Below are 22,331 nucleotides of genomic sequence, written 5' to 3'. Positions count from 1 at the left end.
GTACAGTAGAGTCATTTGTTCATGATTCACAACAGGACAGGTGAAAAGCCGCAAGTGTGTGCTCTAAAGACGTATTCAATAACTCACAAGATGATATCTGACAAAACCGCATATGAATGCACACACTCTGACTGTCGCCAAGGGCGACTAGAGTTTAAATCATTGTGCAATCAATTATTTTTGGTCGCATTTGCGACCATTTTAGTCACAGTCTGGAGCCCTGATTTAAATTGTTTAACTTTTAAAAACTCAAATTTGACCAAAGTGATGAAAAGATGCTAATATAAAACATTAACAGAGAGATCATTTTTCATTTGTAAGCCAAATGGACATACATGCAGTAAGTGAAATATACCAATATTTACTGGAATGAAATTGAGAGCATGTGAATCATAAGGAAATCGAACCATGATAGCGTGATGTATCGCATTATATCGTATCGTGACACATGTATTGTGAAACGTATCAGCCCTAACGCACTGCAATGAACACCATGAAAAATCCATCCAAGACGATGGATTAAGCGAGGCAGTTGTTGACTATTATAAATGTACTTGGATTTCATTCAGTGGGCAGCAAGACGGCTCCGGTACCACTGTCTCCTTAAGATTATTCACTTAATGTATTCCTCTTTTGTAAGTCGCTTTGGATAAAAGCGTCTGCAAAATGAATAAATGTAAATGAAATGAATAAATGTAAGTCCTTCCTTACAGGTAAAAGAGCCAATCACCATCGCCTGTCAGTCAGTTTGAGAACGCACATGCGCATTAGCTAAATAAGATGGGAAAATGTATTTTTTTTTTTTTTTTTTTATGATTTGAGGTAAAGCACAGTTTATGATACCAGTGTTGTTAGATTTTACTGTTGATTTGAAATATGTTCTTTGATCGTAATCTTGACAAACTTTCGGTCTTTCCCCATTCAAGTACATAGGAACTGCACTGGCATGTCACTTGTGTACATAGAAAAATAGCTGCCAGAGAGCGTTCCAAAGATGGCTGCCGAGTGAACTGACTTGCTAAAAAGATGTGTTTGTGTGTGTGTGGTTCAGGGTTGTCGGAGTGTGGAGGAGTTCCAGTGTTTGAACCGCATTGAAGAGGGCACTTATGGAGTCGTCTACAGAGCCAAAGACAAGAAGACCGATGAAATTGTGGCCCTGAAGAGACTGAAGATGGAAAAGGAGAAGGAAGGCTTCCCCATCACCTCCCTTCGAGAGATCAACACCATCCTGAAAGCCCAGCACCCAAACATCGTCACCGTCAGGGTGAGAACACACTGTTACAGCAACACCAACTCTTTCATTCATGACATATGCAATACAATGAAGTTATTTATGATTAGTGATGCATGTAAAATAAGAAGGGACGTTTCACACCTTCACTGATGGAAGGCTCATTTTTACATTTTTATTACAGTTTAATTACAAGTTAATGATATATTAATCTCATCTCAAATATTCTAGCCAGTAATTCAGGGCTCCAGACTGAGACTAAAATGGCTGCAAATGCCACAAAAAATTAATAATGGCGACAATAATTTAAAGTCCATTGTAATCTTATTTGTCAGATATCATCATGTAAACTATTGAATTACTATCTTATCTTTAGAGTGCGCATAAGCGTGTCTTTCGTCTCTTTTGACCCTTTCTGTTGAGATGAGCTTGCTGCACGGTGTGAGCCATAATGTCCAGTTCACAGACAATGACTCTTTTGAACAGGGGCTTTTTAATGAAACAGACAAATAGATTCACAAAACGGGATTTTGGTAGCACAATAAACTGCATCTGGGATTTTATTCAATTTGCACTCTTGATGTCTCTGTCTGGGCCATCCCGTCACAGTAAGGAAGGACCAAAAAAAATGTTTTAACACATTTTATACAGAAGTATGTTGGTTTTTAATTCTTCGGCTTTCTGACTTGCTTCTGAATAACCATCTTTCAAATCAAGCAGTTCTGTAATTTGGCTCCTTAATGTTTCATTTTAAGGGCCAGTGGCTCTGTAGTGATTTTAGTTTTAGTCTGGAGCCCTGTAATTACACTGCTGTGATAGGATTACATTACTGAATAATAAGGGTATGAATTTTTAGGTTGACCAGGGTTCACTTGGATCCTTAAAAAGTCTTAAAAGTCTGAAATATCTTAAATGATACAACAAAAGTCTTAATTTTTATTTAAAGAGGTCTTAAATTTGGGAGTGGAAAGACAGGAATCGTGATACAACCTAATGTGAGTATCAAACTTCAAAAGAATATGATTTATTATATAAGTGCATGCGCTGCGTCTTTCAGAGTGAAAACGTGACTGTTGTATTTTCTCCAAGCACGCGGGGGCTTTTGCAGAGCGGTTCACAATCATTAGGACATATCGGAAATTTATGACAAGTGATTGCTAATGATCATCTGTTGATGAAATATAACAATATTTACATTGGAATAAGTTGTAGATTATTGTAGGAGTGCACGTTTTATTTCCCTTATCTGTTTGAATGAGCAGCTGGAAGCATTTCAAAATAAGAGTCCCCGCTGTATTTCAGCCTTTAAAGTTAAAAGTTCTGCACTATGAATTTATTTTATTTTTTTTCTAGTTATTGGTATTTTGGTTGCACCATAAAGTGCATCTGGAATTTAATTCGATTTGAACTCTTGTGTCCTCTGTCTGGCCCTCCTCATCACAGAAAGGAAAGACTAAGAACATTTAATATAGGCTACCACATTTTAAAACTATTCTTTCTTTCAACATATTATCGTATCAGCACAATCCAATATTGGTCAACCTCTAATTTGTATTTATTTCTATGTTACATAAATCTATTTTAATGTGAGATATATGTGGTGAATGTGTCTTGAGTGTTTTAAACTTGTTTTACTGATGATCAATGTTAAGGTCATGTTGAATGTGTGCTTCTGCCTGATTAAGAGTCTGTGATACATGATTTATTTGAGATTGTGTAGGTTTGTTTTGGGATGGGCATATGGTATTCATTTTATTTGTTCAGGTCTTGAAGATGATTTTAAAAACTCTGCAGCAACCCTGATTTTAAATATATATCATTTTAAAAATGGTTAGCTACTTTAACAAATTGCATTTTTGTTTTAGCATTTTAAATCATTGACCATTGCAAATGATTAGGTCATATTTCAAGATCAACAGTTGTATTGGTAGGATTCTTAATCAATGCATCAATATAACTAATAAATCATTACACCTCTAAAATCAATGATCAAGACTATCAGCATTAATATCACAATACTTTCAAAGGTTCAAAGTAATAAGAGCACATTTAAACTTGACTGTTGTCTTGTGAATCGTTCTGTATTAGTGGGATTTTTAATTTGTGATTTTAATCAAATGTTTGAACTGTTGGTGTAGGAGATTGTTGTTGGCAGTAATATGGATAAAATCTACATTGTGATGAATTATGTGGAGCATGATCTGAAGAGTCTGATGGAGACCATGAAACAGCCCTTCCTGCCCGGTATGAACATGTCTGTTCTAATCCACATGACATTTATTATGTTCTAATGACGTCACTGAATGAGTGTAGCTGTCCATGAGGAGAATGTTTGATTTCCTCTGCAGGTGAGGTGAAGACGTTGATGATTCAGCTTTTGAGGGGTGTCCGTCATCTCCATGACAACTGGATCCTTCATCGTGACCTCAAGACCTCCAACCTACTGTTGAGTCACAAAGGCATTTTAAAGGTCAAACAGCCACAAACCCACAAAATAGGTTCCAAACATTGGTTGAATTAATTTATTCTACATCAGTGGTTCCCAACCTGAGGTCCATGCCCCTTTAGAAGAGCGGCAGTTCATGGGGGGGACATGCGGTTGAAACCTCATACACTTTGAGGCGGTCAAAGATCTATGAAGTGTGTGATACCAGTATTATAGCATGTCAACTTCATCATCTAACTCAAAAAGCAAAATCTCAACAAAAAAATTCAAAAGCTGTCCGAAGACTTTGGCACCCAGTTAAATGTGCTGTATGTAAGATTGACAACAAGCATTTGAAATGGGTACTGCAGTCCAAATTCTAAATATTGGAGAGTTGTCTGCCCCACCCCAGACTCCAAGCTCATGCGGGTTGCCACATTCATTGATTCAGTCACAAAATACAATAAACTCTTCTAAAACGGATGTAAGGTTTACATTGGATTAGATAGATAAAAACCGTAGCAAGTAGCTAGGGATGGGCATGAGGAACGTTACTCGATTTGGACATCAGTATTCATTAAACATATAGAGTAATCGCATTCATAAATTGAGTCAATTTTGATTCAAGCTTGTGGTTTCTGTCATATTTTTCTGTCACACTGGTTGCTGAGGTAGTGAACAGCCATGGCCCTTCCGCTCCGCCGCATTAGTCGGGATCACTTCACCGGAAAAACAGAGTATGAATGCGAGTACTCCAATATTGAATTTACTCAATGTCCATCGCTACTAGTAGCCGAGATAAATTAGATAACTAATTTTAGGTGACGCTCATGCTTGCTTGTTAAGGAGAAAATTTGCCAATTCAGCATTCGTTTTAAAGAATTTCTGGGCTTTAAGCTGTCTCCATCTTCCAAAGGCATCTCCATTATTTATCCTTGTTTTACTACACCTCTTGTCATGGTGGTTTTTAGACGGATGGTGAGGTTTTTTAGGTCAGGTGGAATCTGTTATCTCTGATCCAGTTCATTTGCTGGCTTCCATGGCTACAGCACGCAGTGTTGTTTGCCTGCAAACTCGTTCAAATCTGGCAATCCGGCGGCGTCGAAATACTATTGGTGAGTGGGCAGTGGGCGGGATCACACAGGCCAAAACATAAACAGAAATTCTGGCCCGCAATGGAAACTTCAAAGTAGAATATACTGACTGTAGAATTGTTATCGGAGAAGACATGTTTCCTAATTCTCTTATGACATATTATGGTCATTTTATGATTTAGTACAGTAAAAATATTACATATAGCACCTTTAACTGTAGTAAAACTTTGTGAACGTCGCTCTACCAACTAGAACCTCTTTGCACAAATACAAGAGGATGAAACGCACCCAACATATTCTGCTTCTAATGGAGGCGCTGGCTGGCACATGGCCAAATAAGTGCTTGCAAGTTTCTTTTTCTTATATCTTAAAAATTCTTTGATTTCTGCTACATCATAACCACGCACTGCAAGACTGCAAAAACTCTTAAAACTGCATACTTTGTTGACATGTTAACATAACGAGACCATCAAACAGCTACAGGGCCAGTAGAAATGTGTCATCCACTAGAATCATCGTCATCATTCATGTTATTTTTGCATTCTTATGGCCTTGGATAGCGTTCTCTCTCACGAGTGCACGGATACACGCACAGTGTGCAGGATGGAGAGAGAAGACATACTGCTTCGCTTAGTTACTGTTGCTGATGCTGTTAGGCTTTCCTATCCTTATCTGTTCTGCCACAAAATTGCCAAGTATATTTAAATATATTCAAAATAGCTCCGTGTCGCAGAACATCATTTAAAGTCACATGAACTATGAGAAAATCGTTAAATTTGGTGACAAATTCCCCTAATTGGCAACACTATAGCTTCAGGCAGGAGATCTCTAAATGGGGACGGGATCTCCAAAAGATGGCGGGGTTAATCCAGAAGTGGGCATCATGGGGGCAGACGTTCTTATATGCAAGTGGGGGGGCCTCAAGGAAAAAAGGTTGAGAACCACTCTTCTACACTATATGGCCAAAAGTATGTGTACACCCGAACGTCCATATGTGCTTGTTGAACATTTAATTTCAAATTCAGAGGCATTAAAGGCTTTCTCAAAGTTGTATTTTGCATCAAGAAAATTAAACATTGGCTATTTTTACGACCAATAAAGTTTTTGTTATTGTGACATTATAAATTCTAATAATTACAACAAAAACGTATTTCATTATTATAAATTAAAATGTGTTTTGTAGATTGGAGATTTTGGCTTGGCCAGAGAGTACGGATCTCCGCTCAAGCCCTACACACCTGTAGTGGTCACACTCTGGTACCGCTCACCTGACCTGCTGCTGGGGGCAAAGGTCAGTGCCATTCATCAATAAACACAACATTTACAAGAGACAGCCGGTGTTACCTCAAAAATGAAATAAAATAATAAAATAATCCTTGTTTTTAGTTTGTTTGTAAAGCGCAAACAATAGGGTTTCGGAAATAAAGATCCTGTTCATTTTCTCCAAAGATAAGTTTATTTTGAACAAACCTACCATGAGCTCTGAGGTTGTAAGTGATGTATGCTTCTTTCTCACAAATCAGTGTGATTTCAGCATTTTTTAGAAAATCTTGTTGAATAGCCAAACACCTAAAGAACTACACTATCCATAATTTTTTTATTTATTTATTTATTCACCTATCGGATAAGTCACTGTTACCATAGAAATGAAATTCACAGCAAAAGAGTTCAGCAGTGTGAAGGTTTTTATAGGAATTCTCATTATTTTGAAATACACCCTTATTTATACTCTATAAACGAGACCTGAGTAACTTTTCTTGACAGTGTTCTGCTTAGCAGTTGCGACCTTTAGTCTATCCAATTAAGTCGTCTGTTTATTTGGGGGTTTTGAGAAACTGCTGCAGTTTTAGCTGAGGGGATAGGATGGACTCAGATGTAGCGAGAGGGTAAAAGAGAACTTGTAGTTTGTGAAGAACAGGATGACTTATTAGCATAGAATTTATTATGCTGAGATGAACAGAAATAGAGATGGTGTTTGAGGTTTAGATCAAGAATTATAGGTCTCTATAAGAACCGTGTGGAACTGATGATCATGAGTGTAGAATCTGGAAGAAGGAAAAGCTGACCTGAGTTTTGATTCTGAAAAATTCCACCACAGCAGTGACCGCCCATTCCCTAATCGAGTAATAGGGTTGTGCTGATACAATCATGTATCAATATTAGGGCTGAAACGATTAGTCATTGTTATCGACAACGTCGACAATAAAACATTGACAAACAGTTGTTTTTGTCATTTAACGTAACATGAGATCACATTAAACTCTAATGATGATGTGTGAGAGCAGCACTGCAGTTCTACCTGATTGAAGAGAGGAAGAATTACACAGATCACAGTCCAGATGCACTCTAAACTTTCCAAACAGTTTCAGGTGATGTCACAAAGTATGAGGGCATTATATAAAAATACAAAATAAGTAAATACAGAAGCACTCTCGTCGTGGAATAAGTGGAGCTGGAGCTCTTTAAAGGAAACACCCTGGCGTTACATCTTTAATGCGGTTATATTTAATGTGTTATAGCTTTATTAAAGATAAAATAATACAGAAGCAGATCATGTAAATAACTACAAACTCCAAAACGGTCATTTCTCTGTGCTGTCAGCACCTCTTCTATGAGTTGTGTGAATGTCCCGATCTAAGGGGGAGAGACTGAAACTGCACCCGGCTGATGCACACTCTGTCACGGGACGCTCATCCCTTGAGCGCACACACATAATGCAGCTAGATTATAACATGATGACTCGCGACTTATTGAATCATAATATATGTGTCTCTGTGTATTTCTTATCATGAAGAAAATTGTCAATACGCAGCTTTATTAATAAGAGAGAGTTTGTTACTTGTGAGTTAAAGATGGATTGAAGTGAACAAAGGTGAGAGAGGGTAGTCTTCACCCCATTATACACTGCAACACTGTTTTTGTTTTGGCTTGTTTTCTAATATAAATATCTAAAACTCCTTTAAAACAACGTACATTTACTTTAGCAGCTATACTGCAGAAGAAAAAATTGTTAAATATAATATTAAAAATCCAAATATTTTCAAATATCTAAAAATCCTTTAAAAAAGATGAATTCACCTCTGAAGCAGCATATAAGATATTTAAGAGAATAGATCTTGAATATAAGAATATTTGTCTTTACTGCACTTGCAGAAGTATAACCAAGTGAAAAAATACACTTCTATACAAAATACACTTATATTTAAGATACATTCTCTTAAAGCGAGTCTAAATATCTTATATGTTGCTTCTCAAGTAAATGTATCTTGTTTTAAGGATTTTTAGACAATTTTAAATGGAAAACAAGACAAAAACACTTGATGATAATAGGATTTTTTGCAGTGAATTTCTTTACTGAATTAAACTTAATAAAAAGTATTTTTTCCCTTTAATTCAGTGAATGTCATTTAGAGGTATTTTTAAAAGATGATTTTGTCCTCTTGTTAGTAAGCATGTTTAATACAACCTTTTAAGTCGGGGCACAAGCTGAATAATCGGTTATGAGTTAATGATTAATCGCTGCAATAATCGTCAAAGAGTCGAATAATCATTCTAATAATCGTTAGATTAGTAGATTATCAAAATAATTGTTAGTTGCAGCCCTAGTTTAGATTGGGAAATGAACGGTTTTATTACGGAAGTAATATAGATGGACATGAGTTTTTGGGAGACCACTCTCTGTAAAAACTGTGAATTTAAATGCACAATCCAGAAATAATATTAGCTACAAGATGAAGAGGGGTCAGCACTTCTAAGAACAGATCCTTAAGAGCTGACCACAGGCCTGGTGAGGGGAGGCGCTTCACTGATGTCCGGGACACATACAGGATGGATTTTTGTGATCTGATGACAGAACGTTTTAGACCTGTATTTAGTGCTGACCACATGTGATCCAATCACCAAAAATTCATCTTAATACCAGGTGGAAACGGAGTCAGTGTGATAAAGAGACTTATGGGAACTTGTAAGGTGAATATGAGTAGCTGGATTAATTGTACAATTGTTAATCCGAAATCTGACTTAAAGGCTAAATTGGTTTCAAAGGTAGTTATACCCAAAAATGAAAATTCTCTCATCCATAACTCACCCTCATTCAATCCCAGGTGTGTATGACTTTCTTTCTTCAGCAGAACACATTTGAAGAAAAACAGAAAAATATCTCAGCTCATTAGGTCCTTAATATGCAAGTGGATGGTGATCAGACATTTGAAGACAGTCAGCATAAATGTCATCCATATACACACATTGTTTGATATACAATGAGTACTTTCTAGATAAACTTGGTTTCGATAAAATGAATACCTACACTGGCTAAGAAGCATTTTGCAGTTTTTTTATTTTTTTATTCTGTTATTTCTGAGCATCTGGGTTTATTAGATTTTAATTTGTTTTACATTTACACAGTTGACAACTTCCCCCTGTGGTGCGTTTGTACATTTTTTTATAATGAAAAGAACTTGGCTTTCTCTAACCAGGTTGCCTTGCATTCTAATAAAGAACATGCTATTTAAGTCATGTTGGAGTACATATAAAAGTTGAACAAATTGAATCGTTAATCGTCCATAGGTTTGATAAAAATCAAGATTAAATTTTTTTGCTATATCTCCTAGCCCTACTTTAAGATAGGAAAACTCAATAACATTCAAATGAATCACATAAGTTTTGTGGTTTGTGAACCGGGTTGAGTAGCGCGAGTGATCCTGCTCTGTACTCTCCTGTCAGATGAGAAGCCTATTTAGAATGTGAGATGAACGTCATTGAATTTGCTTTGGCTGCCCAAAATTTTGCTTGGGCCGACGGCAAAAAATCATCAGTGCCTGAAAACCCTGTCCATGTTTCTTCAGTTCTCTCATTCTCACGTGGAACCCTGCCCACCTTCCTCCTCCCTTTCTCAGACAGAATGTGTAATGAAAAATTGTAACGTGAATAGAATGAGTTGCACATTTATAACCACGTAACCATGATGGAGATGATAATCCTAAATGGATACCAGTTGCCAAATTTCTTCTGGTTACCGTCTGTACTGGTATATCGCCCACCTCTAGTTGGTATGTGTCATCCACTAGTGCTTAGCACCACCTCTGGAGGAATGAAACAAAATGCTGGTTATGTGTGTAACTGTGGATCTGTGCGTTCTGGATGACTGCCAGAGTTCTTTGTCGCTCTGTATGTGCTGGTCGCCGAGCTCCTGATTCTGATGTCCTTGTGACTCGGGCTGCGTCATGACATGACTTTGTTGGTATGTTTTCTCTACTCTCCTGTCTGGCAATGTGATTATCCACTAGTGCTGCTCAGCACTGCATCTGGCAGTCATCCGGAATCCACAGAACCACTATTACATTAGGGAAGTGACCCTAGTAAGCACATGTACTATTTAAGCCCACTACTGCTTTATTCTGAAACATAAAAAATACAAAAACATTAGTTGTTGCAGAGGAAATGTACATGTTGTTACATCATTTTACTTTTTATTTGGAGCCAATCAGATTCTTGAGAATGTATTCGTTCTTAAGTTATTTGGGACCATGTGCCAACGCTGTTGAGCAGCCATTTTGGTTATTGTTCATAACCAAATAAAATTAAAAATATTTAAGAAGCTTCTTGAGCTCAAAAAAAGATTTAATGCTCTGTCTGTAATCCAGAAAGATGGGAGTCTCGTGACGCTATGCAATTGGAAGCAGCCTAGTGGCAGCAATTTTCTACATTTAACCTTTCAGTCAACATTACTCGGTGAGAACTGATTTAGTTTTGATTGTTAAACTGCGCTGGGAGTGTAGGATGTCGAAGAATTCGAAATCGTCGGTCTGTGGGGATACAAATCATTTACATTCTCATGCGCCTGACACCTCAAGAACAATAGGAAGACAATATGTCAAAGAATTTAAAATCCTCGGGCTCTGGAGACATTAAAAGAAATCTACGTGGAGGTCTCATGGGCACCATGTGAGGGTCGGACGTGTGAACGGTGAACTCTGCGCACTTTGCTAGTTTTAATAATATTTGTGTCACAAACCGGTGAGATTCGATACACCCTGATCCTTAATTGTTTTAGGAAGACAATATGTCAAAGAATTCAAAGTCCTCGGGCTCTGGAGAGATTAAAAAACACTTACATGCTCGGGCTGATTCTCCTGAGAAACGGGCCGAAAGCCCCGGACTCATTTTGGACGGTGAACTGAAAGAAATTCGGCGCAAATTGATGAATGTGTCGGCAATGTTGACAAAGGTTGTTGCGGACTTGGAGGATCTTGATGTAATACGTCGATCGATCACTTCCATGGAGACGAAATTCTCTGAGATGGTTACAATGATGTCGGATGTCGAGAAACAGATCGATTATCTGGAGTCATCGGAGAGGGAATTAGCTGCTAATCTGCTAGCGACCAAGATAGATTTGGTGCGCGTCTGGGAAAAGAGGATTTCGAGAATCGTAATGGACGAAACAATGTCCGAATTGTTGGAATTCCTGAGCATGAAGAAGACCGAGATATGGTAAAATTCCTAGACAGGCTCTTCCTGAGTCTGCTTGACATAACAGGCCATAAGCTGGAAATCCACCGAGCTCACAGAGTTCCAGCTCGGAGATCCGCAGAGGGAGACAGGCCCCGACCAATTCTGGCCAAATTTCTGAGATCATCCGATAAAGATCTGGTGTTACGCATGGCAAGGAGTAAAGGAAGGCTTTCTTGGAAGAACCACAGCATTTTCTTGTTCCCAGACTTTGCAAATTCGACGAGAGAAATGTGATCATTTCAAGGAATGCAAGAAACTCTTACATCAACGGAAGGTTGCTTTTGCTCTGTTTCCGGCCAAACTGAGAATAGATACTAGGGAGGGCTGCAAAATATTTACATGCCCACAGCAAGCTATGTCCTTCATAAAGACCATCGAGTGAGTAAGCCATTTGGTGATTTTCATGTTGCTGGCTAGTGGACCGTCTCACTGAACGTTTACTCGACTGTCCAAGGAAACTGAGCGCCTTTTTTGTTTCTTTTTGTGCTGGTTCCGCCTAGTGGGTTTAACCTTCTCAATTGGAAACATCTTAGTCTCAGATCACGCCCTGGTGAGTTTAGAGGTATTGCCACATACAGAGAAAAAGAAATCATATAGTTGCCGCTTTAATGTATCCCTTTTGCAAAATCCTGAATTCCAACAAATGTTAAAGACTGAAATCAATGTTTAAATAGAGATCAACTGGTCCTCAGTATCCTCTGTGGGCGTGGCTTGGGAGGCACTTAAAGCGGTTTTTAGGGGTCGGATCATACAGTATGCCTCACTCATCAAAAAATCCAAAGTTGGAAGGAAATATTAAAAGTGCAGAGGCAGAGCTGAAGTGCCGAATGTCATCTGATGGCCTCAGAGAATTGACTCGATTTGAAATACAGATATAATACTGTTTTGTCGCGGAAGGTGGAGTTTTGGCAATTCAGGGCAAAACAGTCATACTTTGAGTCGGGGGACAAAGCAGGGAAGCTTTTGACTAGATATATAAAGCAGAGAGAGTCTTTTTCTACCATTCCCTCAGTGAAATCTGCTGGTGGTGAAATATTTACCTCAGCCATTGATATTAATAATGCTTTTAAAGAATTCTATCTTGATTTTTATAGTTTCACGTCTTCGTCTACTGATGAAGATATTAGAAACTTTGTGGAACCATTAGAACTCCCTAAGCTGACTACTGAGCAAAAAAATTATCTTGATTCTGAGATAAGGAGGAGGAGCTCGGCAAGGTAATTAAGGCCTTGCCTACAGGCAAGGCTCCGGGGCCATATGGTTTTGCATTTTAGATCTTATGCTGCAGAACTGGCTCCACTATTTGTTTATATGGAATCATTAAAGAATGGAAGGCTTCCGCCAACCATTACACAAGCCCGGATCAATCTGATTCCTAAAAAGGACAAAGATCCAAGTGAGTGTAAGAGTTACGGTCCAATTTCCATGATCCAGCTAGATGTTAAAATATTGTCCAAAATTCTGGGTAACCGATTTAGTTATGACATCTCATAGACATGCAGATCAGGTGGGGTTTATTCGGAGCTGCAGCTCTTCTGATAACATTAGGTGTTTCATCAATGTCATGTGGGCAGTGGCGAATGATCAGACTCCGGACGTGGCCATTTCACTTGACGCTGAAATGGTGTTTGATATGGTAGAATGGGATTATCTTTTTAAGATATTGGAAATACTTTTATTGGATGGATTATGTTACTTTATAGACACCCGGTAGCAGAGGTACAAATTGTGAGGCGGGGGGTTACTACACTCTGTGATCTATATGAGAGCGGAGTGTTGAGATCCTTTGAAAATCTGGTTCAACATTTTGGAATTCCCAGATCTCAGTTCTTTAGGTATTTACAGCTGCGCCACCTGCTGTGTACTATTTTTGGGAGTAGCATACACCCCCCCTAAAGAGGCAGATACTCTGGGAGAGGTGATTACTGCTTTTGGAGAAGGTCATGAGGCATCAATGTATTACTCCCTTCTAATTCAGAGTCTGGGGGATGGACCTTTAACTTCTGTCAAGAGATTATGGGAGAAATATTTAAACTTGGTATTGGAGGAGGGAGTGTGGGCTAGGATTCTAAAAAAAAATAGTCTGCATCTAGAGTTGCAAGGTTGCGGCTTATACAATTCAGGGTTTTACATCAATTCTATTGGACCCCCTCTAGATTGTATAGGCTTGGTCTTAAAGACACACCCACCTGCTGGCGATGCCAATCAGAAGATGGACACACAACCCATGTTTTTTGGTGGTGTGTGAAAATGCAAGAATTTTGGTTGAAGGTTCAGAGTTTTATGTGTGATGTATTGGGCACTCAAATTTCATTTTGCCCCAGACTCTGTATTTTAGGAGATGGGGCAGTCATCAATATAGGAGATAAACACATAAAGAATTGGGTTCTAACCAGTGTCATGAACAGCAGACAAATTGTTTTAAGGGGATGGAAGTCTGCTGGATCGCCCTCATTTCAAGAATGGTGCATGGAGATGGGGAGGGTGACGGCTTTCAAGGAAGCATCATGTAGAAGGCTAGGAAGTTGGGATTCATTTGATGGGAAATGGGGCAGCTACTTGGCATTTTTGGAGGGCTCTTGGGGAGGGGCAGTAGAGAGAGAATTTTATTTTTAAATCTTTTTTTTTTTAATATATATATATATATATATATATATATATATATATACACACACACACACACACATATATATGTATACACATATATATATACACACACACACACACACATATATATGTATACACATATATATATATACACACACACACACACACATATATATATATATACATACACACACACACATATATACATGTGTGTGTATATATGTTTTTTTTTTGTGTGTGTGTCTATAATCATTTGGGATGTTATTAAGGGTCAGGGTAAGGTTGGGGATTTTGGAGGGGGAGGAGTAATAGTGGGGTTAAACATTGATTCTGTATATATGTTTTGCTTTTCTTTGTTATCTATATAATCAATAAAAAAATGTTAATCAGGAAAAAAAAAAGTAAAATAACCAGTGTAAAACTGTTAATGCAGCTTTTTCCTACATGTTTTGCTTTTTACTTGACATGTGAGAAACAGGCTAAATCATTTCATTTTTTTTTTATGCAATTTTTTTTTCTTTAAAGAATTATTATTTTTTATTTATTTTGCAATAATAACAAGGTGCTGTTTAGTTTGTAATGTATTTGTTGCGCCCTCTTGTGGACTTAGGACATTTTAAATGTATATATTTGATTTACAGCTTTATTGCATTTTTGATTGAAGCAGAGAACATTTTGTCAGAACCTCTAGTACATTACATGTTGCTTTGTTTAGTACTCTTATACCCAGGTTTTGTAAATCACATAAGCATTTTTTTTCTTCAGAATCGTGATCTTTATTCTAACCAAAAAAAAAATGTGATTCTCATTTTATCCAGAATCATGCAGCTCTATTGTTTTGGCTGAAATACAAGGGCAAACTCTTATTTTGGCTAATATTTAAGCACCTATCGCTGATGATCAGAACTATTTTATAGATCTTGAGGGGAAATTACAAGTAGAAGGGATCCTCCATGATATGGTTTTGGGTGGAGACTTCAATCTTTTAATGGATCCGGTCCTTGATCATAGTGATGCAGAAGTGTGTAGACCCTTTAGAGCAACTTTGACACTTCAGAGGATGTGTAAAAATCTTAAAGACATTTGGAGACTTCTGAATCCGCCTGGGGGGATTCATCAGTTCACAAGATTTACTCTAGAAAATATATATATATATATATATATATATATATATATATATATATATATATAAAATGTATATATTTATTTATTTTAAATCTAAGATTGCTCAATTGGGAACATGTTGGTTTCAGATCATGCTTTGGTGAGTTTAGAGATGTTGTCACTTATAGAGAAAAGGAAATAATATAGATGGTGCTTTAATACATCCCTTCTACAGGACCCAGCATTTCAACAAATGCAAAAGATAGAAGTTAATGCTTATGTAGAAACCAATTGGTCCTCAATGTCCTCTGTTAGGGTGCAGATCATACAATATGCCTCATTCATTAAAAGGATCAAAGCACAGGAATTCATAGAATTGGAAAAGAGTATTAAAAGTGCTGAAACAGAGCTGAAGCGCCAAATGTCATCAAATGCTCTTAGAGAGTTGACTATATATAAAATATAGGTACAACACTATTTTGTCACAGAAGGATAGTGTTTTTGATATTCAGGGAAAGACAGATATACTTTTAGCCGAGGGACAAAGCAGGGAAATGGCTTGCCAGATAAATAAAAAAATTTTTTTCCACCATTCCTTCAGTGAAGTCTTCTAGAGACAATATATTTAACTCTGCCACAGATAGTAATAATAATATTCTTTAAAGAATTATTTTTCGATCTTTAGAGTTCCACGTCTTCGTCTACCGATAAGGATATTAGCAACTTCGTAGAGCTATTAGAATTTCCTAAATTGACGAATGATCAAAAAGACTTTCTTGACTCAGATATTACTTTGGAGGAGCTTCTTGAGTTAAAGTCTTGCCAACTGGTGTAAGGCACTGGGGCCAGATGGTTTTGCGTTCATGATTCGCATCAGAGCTTCAATGCCAGCGTTAAATGCTGCTTTGAACTCCACACTTGCTGACAAAAACGTCTCATTCTGCATTTTGGGATTAAGGCTTGATGTGTTTCTGTGGCAAATAAAACGCACCTTACATAGGTCCCATCTACACTTTTTGTTACATCAAATAGCGTTGAGTTCCTTTCTCCATCTCCATTATTTCAAGGAAGCGCTGTTGTGTGTGTTTGTGGTGTTTCCGTCAGTGTAATGGCTCCGGGCAGACACATTACAAAGGTTCTGCCCTCCCAAGAACTGTTGGTTAATGCTGTATTATCGGTAAATATGTTAATCGCGATTTTAAAAACAATTACGCATTAAACTTTAATTAATCGCATGCGGTTAATGTTAACGCTGACAGCACTAGAAAAAACATAACATGAGTGTTTGGATGAGAGATTAGTATTTGATTTAATGCTCAATTTAATGGAAGGCTGTTAACATTTACATAAGAAAACATGTAAAATTTAGATTTGGGTGGACTTCCCCTACATAACTAGTGTTTTCATTGTACTGTTGTTTCTGATTCGATTACATCATTCACAGTGCCTCATGGGAGGAGTAGTTCATTCACTAATAGAAGAATAAGTACACCGTCTTTTACTTTTTCTGATTTTCAACCACTTTTTTTTGCCTTAAATCAAAGTTTATGTTGTGATTCATCTCCGAGCTGGTTGGTTTGATTCATGGCTTTAGTGCAACTCTTTATTGATGATTGAAATACATATGGAGAAAATGAGTGCAAAAAATGTTTTCGGCTGCTGTAGAAGTTGGCAAACACTTTTGTGATTTATTGCCATTGTTACGTCCTAGCATCTAGTTAAAATCAAATATTTTGCAACCATGTCATCTTGTTGAAATCACATGCATATAATTTCATTTCTTTGGCAGGAATACTCTACAGCTGTGGACATGTGGTCGGTGGGTTGTATTTTTGGAGAACTCCTCACCCAGAAACCTTTATTCCCTGGCAAATCTGAGATCGACCAAATTAACAAAATATTCAAGGTATGAATTTCAAATGAATTTTATTTTCATATAAATATTATTACAATGAACAAAAAGGAAGCCTTTCTGAATGTGTGTCTGTTTAATGGTTTTGAGGTTGTTGAATCTGTAATATGCAATGATTGTAGGACTTGGGCTCTCCCAGTGAGAAGATCTGGCCAGGTTACAATGAGCTGCCTGCAGTTAAGAAGATGACTTTTACTGAGTACCCCTATAACAACCTGCGCAAGCGCTTCGGAGCACTTCTTTCTGACCAGGGCTTTGACCTCATGAACAAGTAAGAGCTCACACACAACATGTAAACACACCATATTTTATCAAAATTTCTTGTACCCTTATTTGATTATTTGTTAAGTAGTCATGTGATAGGAAGGATAATGTAAAGGGCCTGGCATTATTTTGCAATAATGACCATCTGACTGTGCATTATGTAAGGGATAATATACAGTCATCCGGTTGTTGCACGATAATTTATTGCACAATAAGCCTCGACAGGATGAGCAGGACCCCGATGCAAAGTGGAGAATTCTTGTATCACACTGAAGGGGTTTATTTTGCTATAACAACTGGCTGGCTGTACATTATCCTGCTTATTACACGGCTACTAACCAAACAAATAAAAACATGGACATAAAATATTGATTTGCATTGAAAATATGTAATTATGTGACAAGAAATAAATTGTTGATCAGCTGAAATCCACCTCCGGTTTGTGTCTGAGATCTGTTGGTGTTTTAGTAATTAATGCCCGTCTGACTCCTCATCATCCAGCTTATTGCATGACTACTTGCCAAATAATTAAATGGACATGAAACATTGAGTTGAAATTATTTTATTAGCTTACTTGTAGAGATCACACAGTGATCCAATAAGCAGGAAAGATAAGTCGTAATATCCGGATTAGCAGAAAAAAGACTCTGAACCAGATATCATGCCCCTGCAACTCTGCTAGTCTTAAAGAGCACCTATTATGGTTTCTAAACATGCCTAATTTTGTTTTAAAGAGCACCTATTATGGTTTTTAAACATGCCTAATTTTGTTTTAAAGGTCTCATACAATAGATTTACATGCATCCAAGGTCAAAAAACACTTTAATTTGCTCATAATTTAAATTGCAGCATTACCTTTTTTTCCCAGTGTCAAAAAGGACTCGTTCAATGATCCGTTCTAAAGGATTCATTCTAAACTCCTCCTTTCAGAGAGCCTACTCTGCTCGTGATTGGTCTACCGCTTAGTGTAGTGTTTCAGGGCAAGACAAAGCTGTTCGCGAGCAGCCAATGAAGACCAGAGGCGGGTTTTTTGTTACCAAATTACGTAGGTTAGTACAGGAAGTAAGTCTGGAATTACTAACGACTCGTTTCAGGTGTTCAGAATCGGTTCTTTCTTTTGGGAGTCAATAACTTCATTTGTCGTGCACTTTGATTTTTGAAACTTTGCAGACTTTTTTACAGTCACAAACAGCTATATAACACACTACATGAAAGGTCATATTTGAAAAAAAAAAAACATAATAGGTGCTCTTTAAGCCCAAAGTATACTCTGGTCAGACACAAACACTGAGCGTCAACGTTAGAGTCTTGGAGCACTGAATGTGTGCAGCCCGATATTTCTAACCACACGTCTTTGAACGCACAGACTGTGCATGCACCTGGAATAATTTGCACAAATTAGTGGATCCACAAGGTGGCAGTGCTCCTATTTGAACCGTTGCTGTTACGAAGAAACGATAGATGATGTAATCGCCGCTAAACATCAGTAGACGAAGGTAAAAACATCAACAGGTGATATGCACGTCAAGAGCTCGTGTGTGAGGAGGTCTGGAGTTACCTGTAATTGTATAACTCCAGTCTGAAGGAATATAAAGACTTCTTTATGGGTCTAAACTCCTGAAGAGAAATAGTCCGCCGTCTTGTGCAGTTGTACCGTGCATACGCCAACTGCCTGTGTATGCGCGCACAGTCAGTATGGAGAATACTTTGACAGGCTCACGTTCTATTGTACGCAGACGCTGAGCGTTCACGTCAAAATCAAAGTATACTTTGGGCTTTACAGTGATGCGCTTTTGAATTCAGAGTGAGGATCGCACTAAGAGTCGGAGTGTTTTGGTGACAAAGTCTTAATTGGTGTCTTTTTTTAATTTCTTTCTTTGATAGTTCTGTGAAAAATGTAGCCTTTTTATTTGTTGAATATCCATTAGTTACCCTGTAAAAGCGCCATATATCCCCATGAAACAATGCCCAATTATACATGGCTTCCTAGTCGCTCAGACACACACCAACAGTGTATAAATAGTTTTGCACATCCCTAATTTAAATGTGCACACAATTAGGTGAACTACCTGTTTAAGTGAGTATTCAGTAAGAGATGCCCTCATCGGCTCACAGATAGTTCAGATAGGACCTACCTGAAAGAACAGCTTATTTGTTCAGTGATGATATAGACCTGAAATGCATCACAGTCTACCTGCAAATTCCACACTCATGTGAGACAGAGAGAGGCAGAGGAGAACATGAGACATACAGAGGAATAGAAAGATGTAGAGACACCTTAGGATGTTGAAACAACAAATTCCTTCACAGAAATGTTCTTTTTGACCGGTTTTGAGCTGCATGATTTCAGATGCTTCCCTGATTTCACTGGGAAATATGAACTCTGCCACTCGCCCAGCTCTCACCCTCATTCAATGTCCATATTCAATTTCTGCAGTGACACAAGGGGTAATGTACAGTCTAGCGATGGGCATTTTGTATACTTGAGTACTCGTCAAGTACATGTCTGTGTACATATATTTATATGTATATTCATTATTTTAGGCTGTTATTATGTAGTCTGTTTAAGAAAAAAAAAAAAGTACAAAAATGTCAAAGTAATTCATCCATCCATCTTCAAATGCTTATCCGGGACTGGGTCGCGGTTGCAGCAGATTAAGCAAATGCAGCCTATATGTCCTTTTCCCCGGCCACATCCTCCAGCTCATCCTGGGGGATCCCAAAGCGTTCCCAGGCCAGCCAAGAGATATAATCCCTCCAGCATGTTCTTGGTCTTCCCCGGGATCTCCTCCCAGTTGGACAGTCCCAGAACACTTTCACAGGAAGGCGTCCAGGAGGCATCCTAATCAGATGCCCGAACCTCCTCAATTGGCTCCTTACAATGCAGAGGAGCAGCAGTTCTATTCCGAGTCCCTCCCGGATGTCAGAGCTTTACATATGCAACCTTGACTTACACTAGGCTTTAGGCCTGCATATTACACAACATAACATAAAGACATAAGTTTAATAATATAATACAAACGATCAATAATGCTACAAAATTATTACAAATACTGATGATAATCAATAATACTGATAAACATGACAATTTTAGTCTTCAGAACTCTAAACTATTTTGAGGAATGCCAAACTATTTTGAGGGACCCTAAAGTATTTTGATGGAACGCCAGACTGTTTTGAGGGAACGCTAAACTATTTGCGAGGGGACGCCAAACTATTTTGAGGGAATTCTAAACTATTTGAGAAAATAAATCCCCTCCCTGTTCTCTAAGGGTCTCCGTAAAATATCGACACCATGACAATACTTTCAAAACAGTGTTTTTTCCCTCACCTCTACTACTTTATAAATAAATTAATATATGGACATTTTTGATAAATGGAATCAAGTATTTCAGACAGCTGTGCAAGATGTTTACTGTCTAACACACTGCATCAGTTCAGCTGTTTTTGCCGTGACTTTGATTTGTCTAATGAATTTGCTCTTCACTCATCTCAGATTTCTGACATACTGTCCTGCCAAGCGGATCAGCGCTGATGAAGCTCTCAAACACGAGTATTTCCGTGAGACGCCACTCCCCATTGAGCCCTCCATGTTTCCCACTTGGCCAGCCAAGAGCGAGCAGCAGCGGGTGAAGAGAGGAACCAGTCCGAGACCGCCGGAGGGAGGCCTGGGCTTCAGTCAACTGGTACTAAAATTTGAACAGCTTTTAAAGTTGACCCGATTAATTTTTTAATACACATTCACTTTCTTATTGGGAACAATTCATCAGTGCATGTTATGGATGTCAAAAGTAAAAAATAAAAAGTCTCACCCTATATTATTTTCTCATGTAATATCCTATTTTACTCTGTTGACCAAGAGTAATATTTCTTAGTGCCCAGTTCAGCTAATTCTTTATCACTTTGTCATTTAATCTTAAATATTCCAAATGATCTTCTCAGGGTGATGATGATCTTAAGGATACTGGTTTCCATCTGACCACTGCTAACCAGGGTGTCTCCAAAGCTGGTCCAGGATTCAGCTTGAAGTTCTGACCTCGAGCGTCCGTCCCGGAGTCAAAAGCGTTCTGTCATTGTGACATGATGGTCAGACTGTTTGAGAATGACTCTCAGTGAGTCCACTGAACATGACAGGGACTGAGAGACTCTGCAGAGCTGTTTTAACTGACACTGAGGACCTCTGTGAAGTTCAAATTCCTTATGTTCATCTGAAATATGACAGCGCTCTCTTGTTTGGTTGTTGGTTTGATTTATCTTCCTCCTTTAGTCTAGTTTTAAAACCAGTGGCAGGAAAGAGACAATTTTTCAGACTTCTTTTATTCTGACTTGTTCTGTGTCTGTAATTGTTGTGTTATAATGTAATGTCAAAAACCATTAACACATTTGTGACATCATAAGAGTATGAAATAAAACCATTTGAAAAACCTTTGTCACTTATGGTGCACTGATCTGTTTTCTCAAGTTAAAGCTGAATTGTTTATGTTAAAATGCTTTTTCCTGGGGCCTGGGTAGCTCAGCAAGCAAAGAAGATGACTACTACACCTGGAGTCGCAAGTTCGAATCCAGGGCGTGCTGAGTGACTCCAGTCAGGCTTCCTAAGCAACCAAATTGGCCCGGTTGCTAGGGTGGGTAGAGTCACGTTGGGTTAACCTCCCGGTGGTCACAATAATGTGGTTCTCGCTCTTGGTGGGGCACGTATTGCGTGGATGCCGCGGAGAATAGCGTGAGCCTCCACATGCGCTACGTCTCCACGGTAACACGCTCAAGCCACGTGATAAGATGCACGGATTGACTGTCTCAGATGTGGAGGCAACTGAGATTCGTCCTCCGCCACCCGGATTGAGACGAGTCACTACACCACCACGAGGACTTGGAGCGAATTGGGCATTACAAATTAGGGAGAAAAGGGGAGGGAAAAAAAATGCTTTTTCCTATCCCAGCTTGAAAATCATGAAAGTTCTGTTATTATATACTCATTTCATGAAATTTCGTCCCAAACATGCATGACTTGCTTTATGCAAAAGGAGAGGTTTTAATATCGTGGACCGTCTTTTCAATACAATGGCAATGGAAAGTGCCTCCAGATTTTCCCATTAATTACCTAGACAGTGGTGGCCACAGTTTCATAATGAACTAAAAATATTTTTACCCTTTTCATAATAACACAAAAGATCTCTAACA

At 38.2% G+C, this 22,331-nt stretch overlaps 1 protein-coding gene across 3 annotated transcripts in view; it reads left to right on the top strand.

Annotated features, from left to right (window-relative positions):
* LOC127424011 (cyclin-dependent kinase 11B-like) overlaps positions 1–21,575 on the top strand; it is a 41,440-nt gene extending 19,865 nt beyond the window's left edge. For all 3 annotated transcript variants that reach the window (XM_051668769.1, XM_051668771.1, XM_051668770.1), the window contains 8 exons: positions 1,052–1,264; positions 3,370–3,475; positions 3,580–3,701; positions 5,934–6,041; positions 16,764–16,880; positions 17,009–17,157; positions 20,647–20,836; positions 21,093–21,575. In XM_051668769.1, the coding sequence (XP_051524729.1) occupies positions 1,052–1,264; positions 3,370–3,475; positions 3,580–3,701; positions 5,934–6,041; positions 16,764–16,880; positions 17,009–17,157; positions 20,647–20,836; positions 21,093–21,185 (1,098 nt within the window). In that variant the 3' untranslated portion in view covers positions 21,186–21,575. The remainder of the gene's footprint in view (positions 1–1,051; positions 1,265–3,369; positions 3,476–3,579; positions 3,702–5,933; positions 6,042–16,763; positions 16,881–17,008; positions 17,158–20,646; positions 20,837–21,092) is intronic.
* Positions 21,576–22,331: the final 756 nt, after the last annotated feature.

The sequence above is a fragment of the Myxocyprinus asiaticus genome, chromosome 33 (genome assembly GCF_019703515.2).
Source record: "Myxocyprinus asiaticus isolate MX2 ecotype Aquarium Trade chromosome 33, UBuf_Myxa_2, whole genome shotgun sequence".
NCBI classification, from domain to species: domain Eukaryota; kingdom Metazoa; phylum Chordata; class Actinopteri; order Cypriniformes; family Catostomidae; genus Myxocyprinus; species Myxocyprinus asiaticus.
Note: the sequence above shows the minus strand (reverse complement) of the source record. Positions and strands in the feature narration are given on the sequence as shown.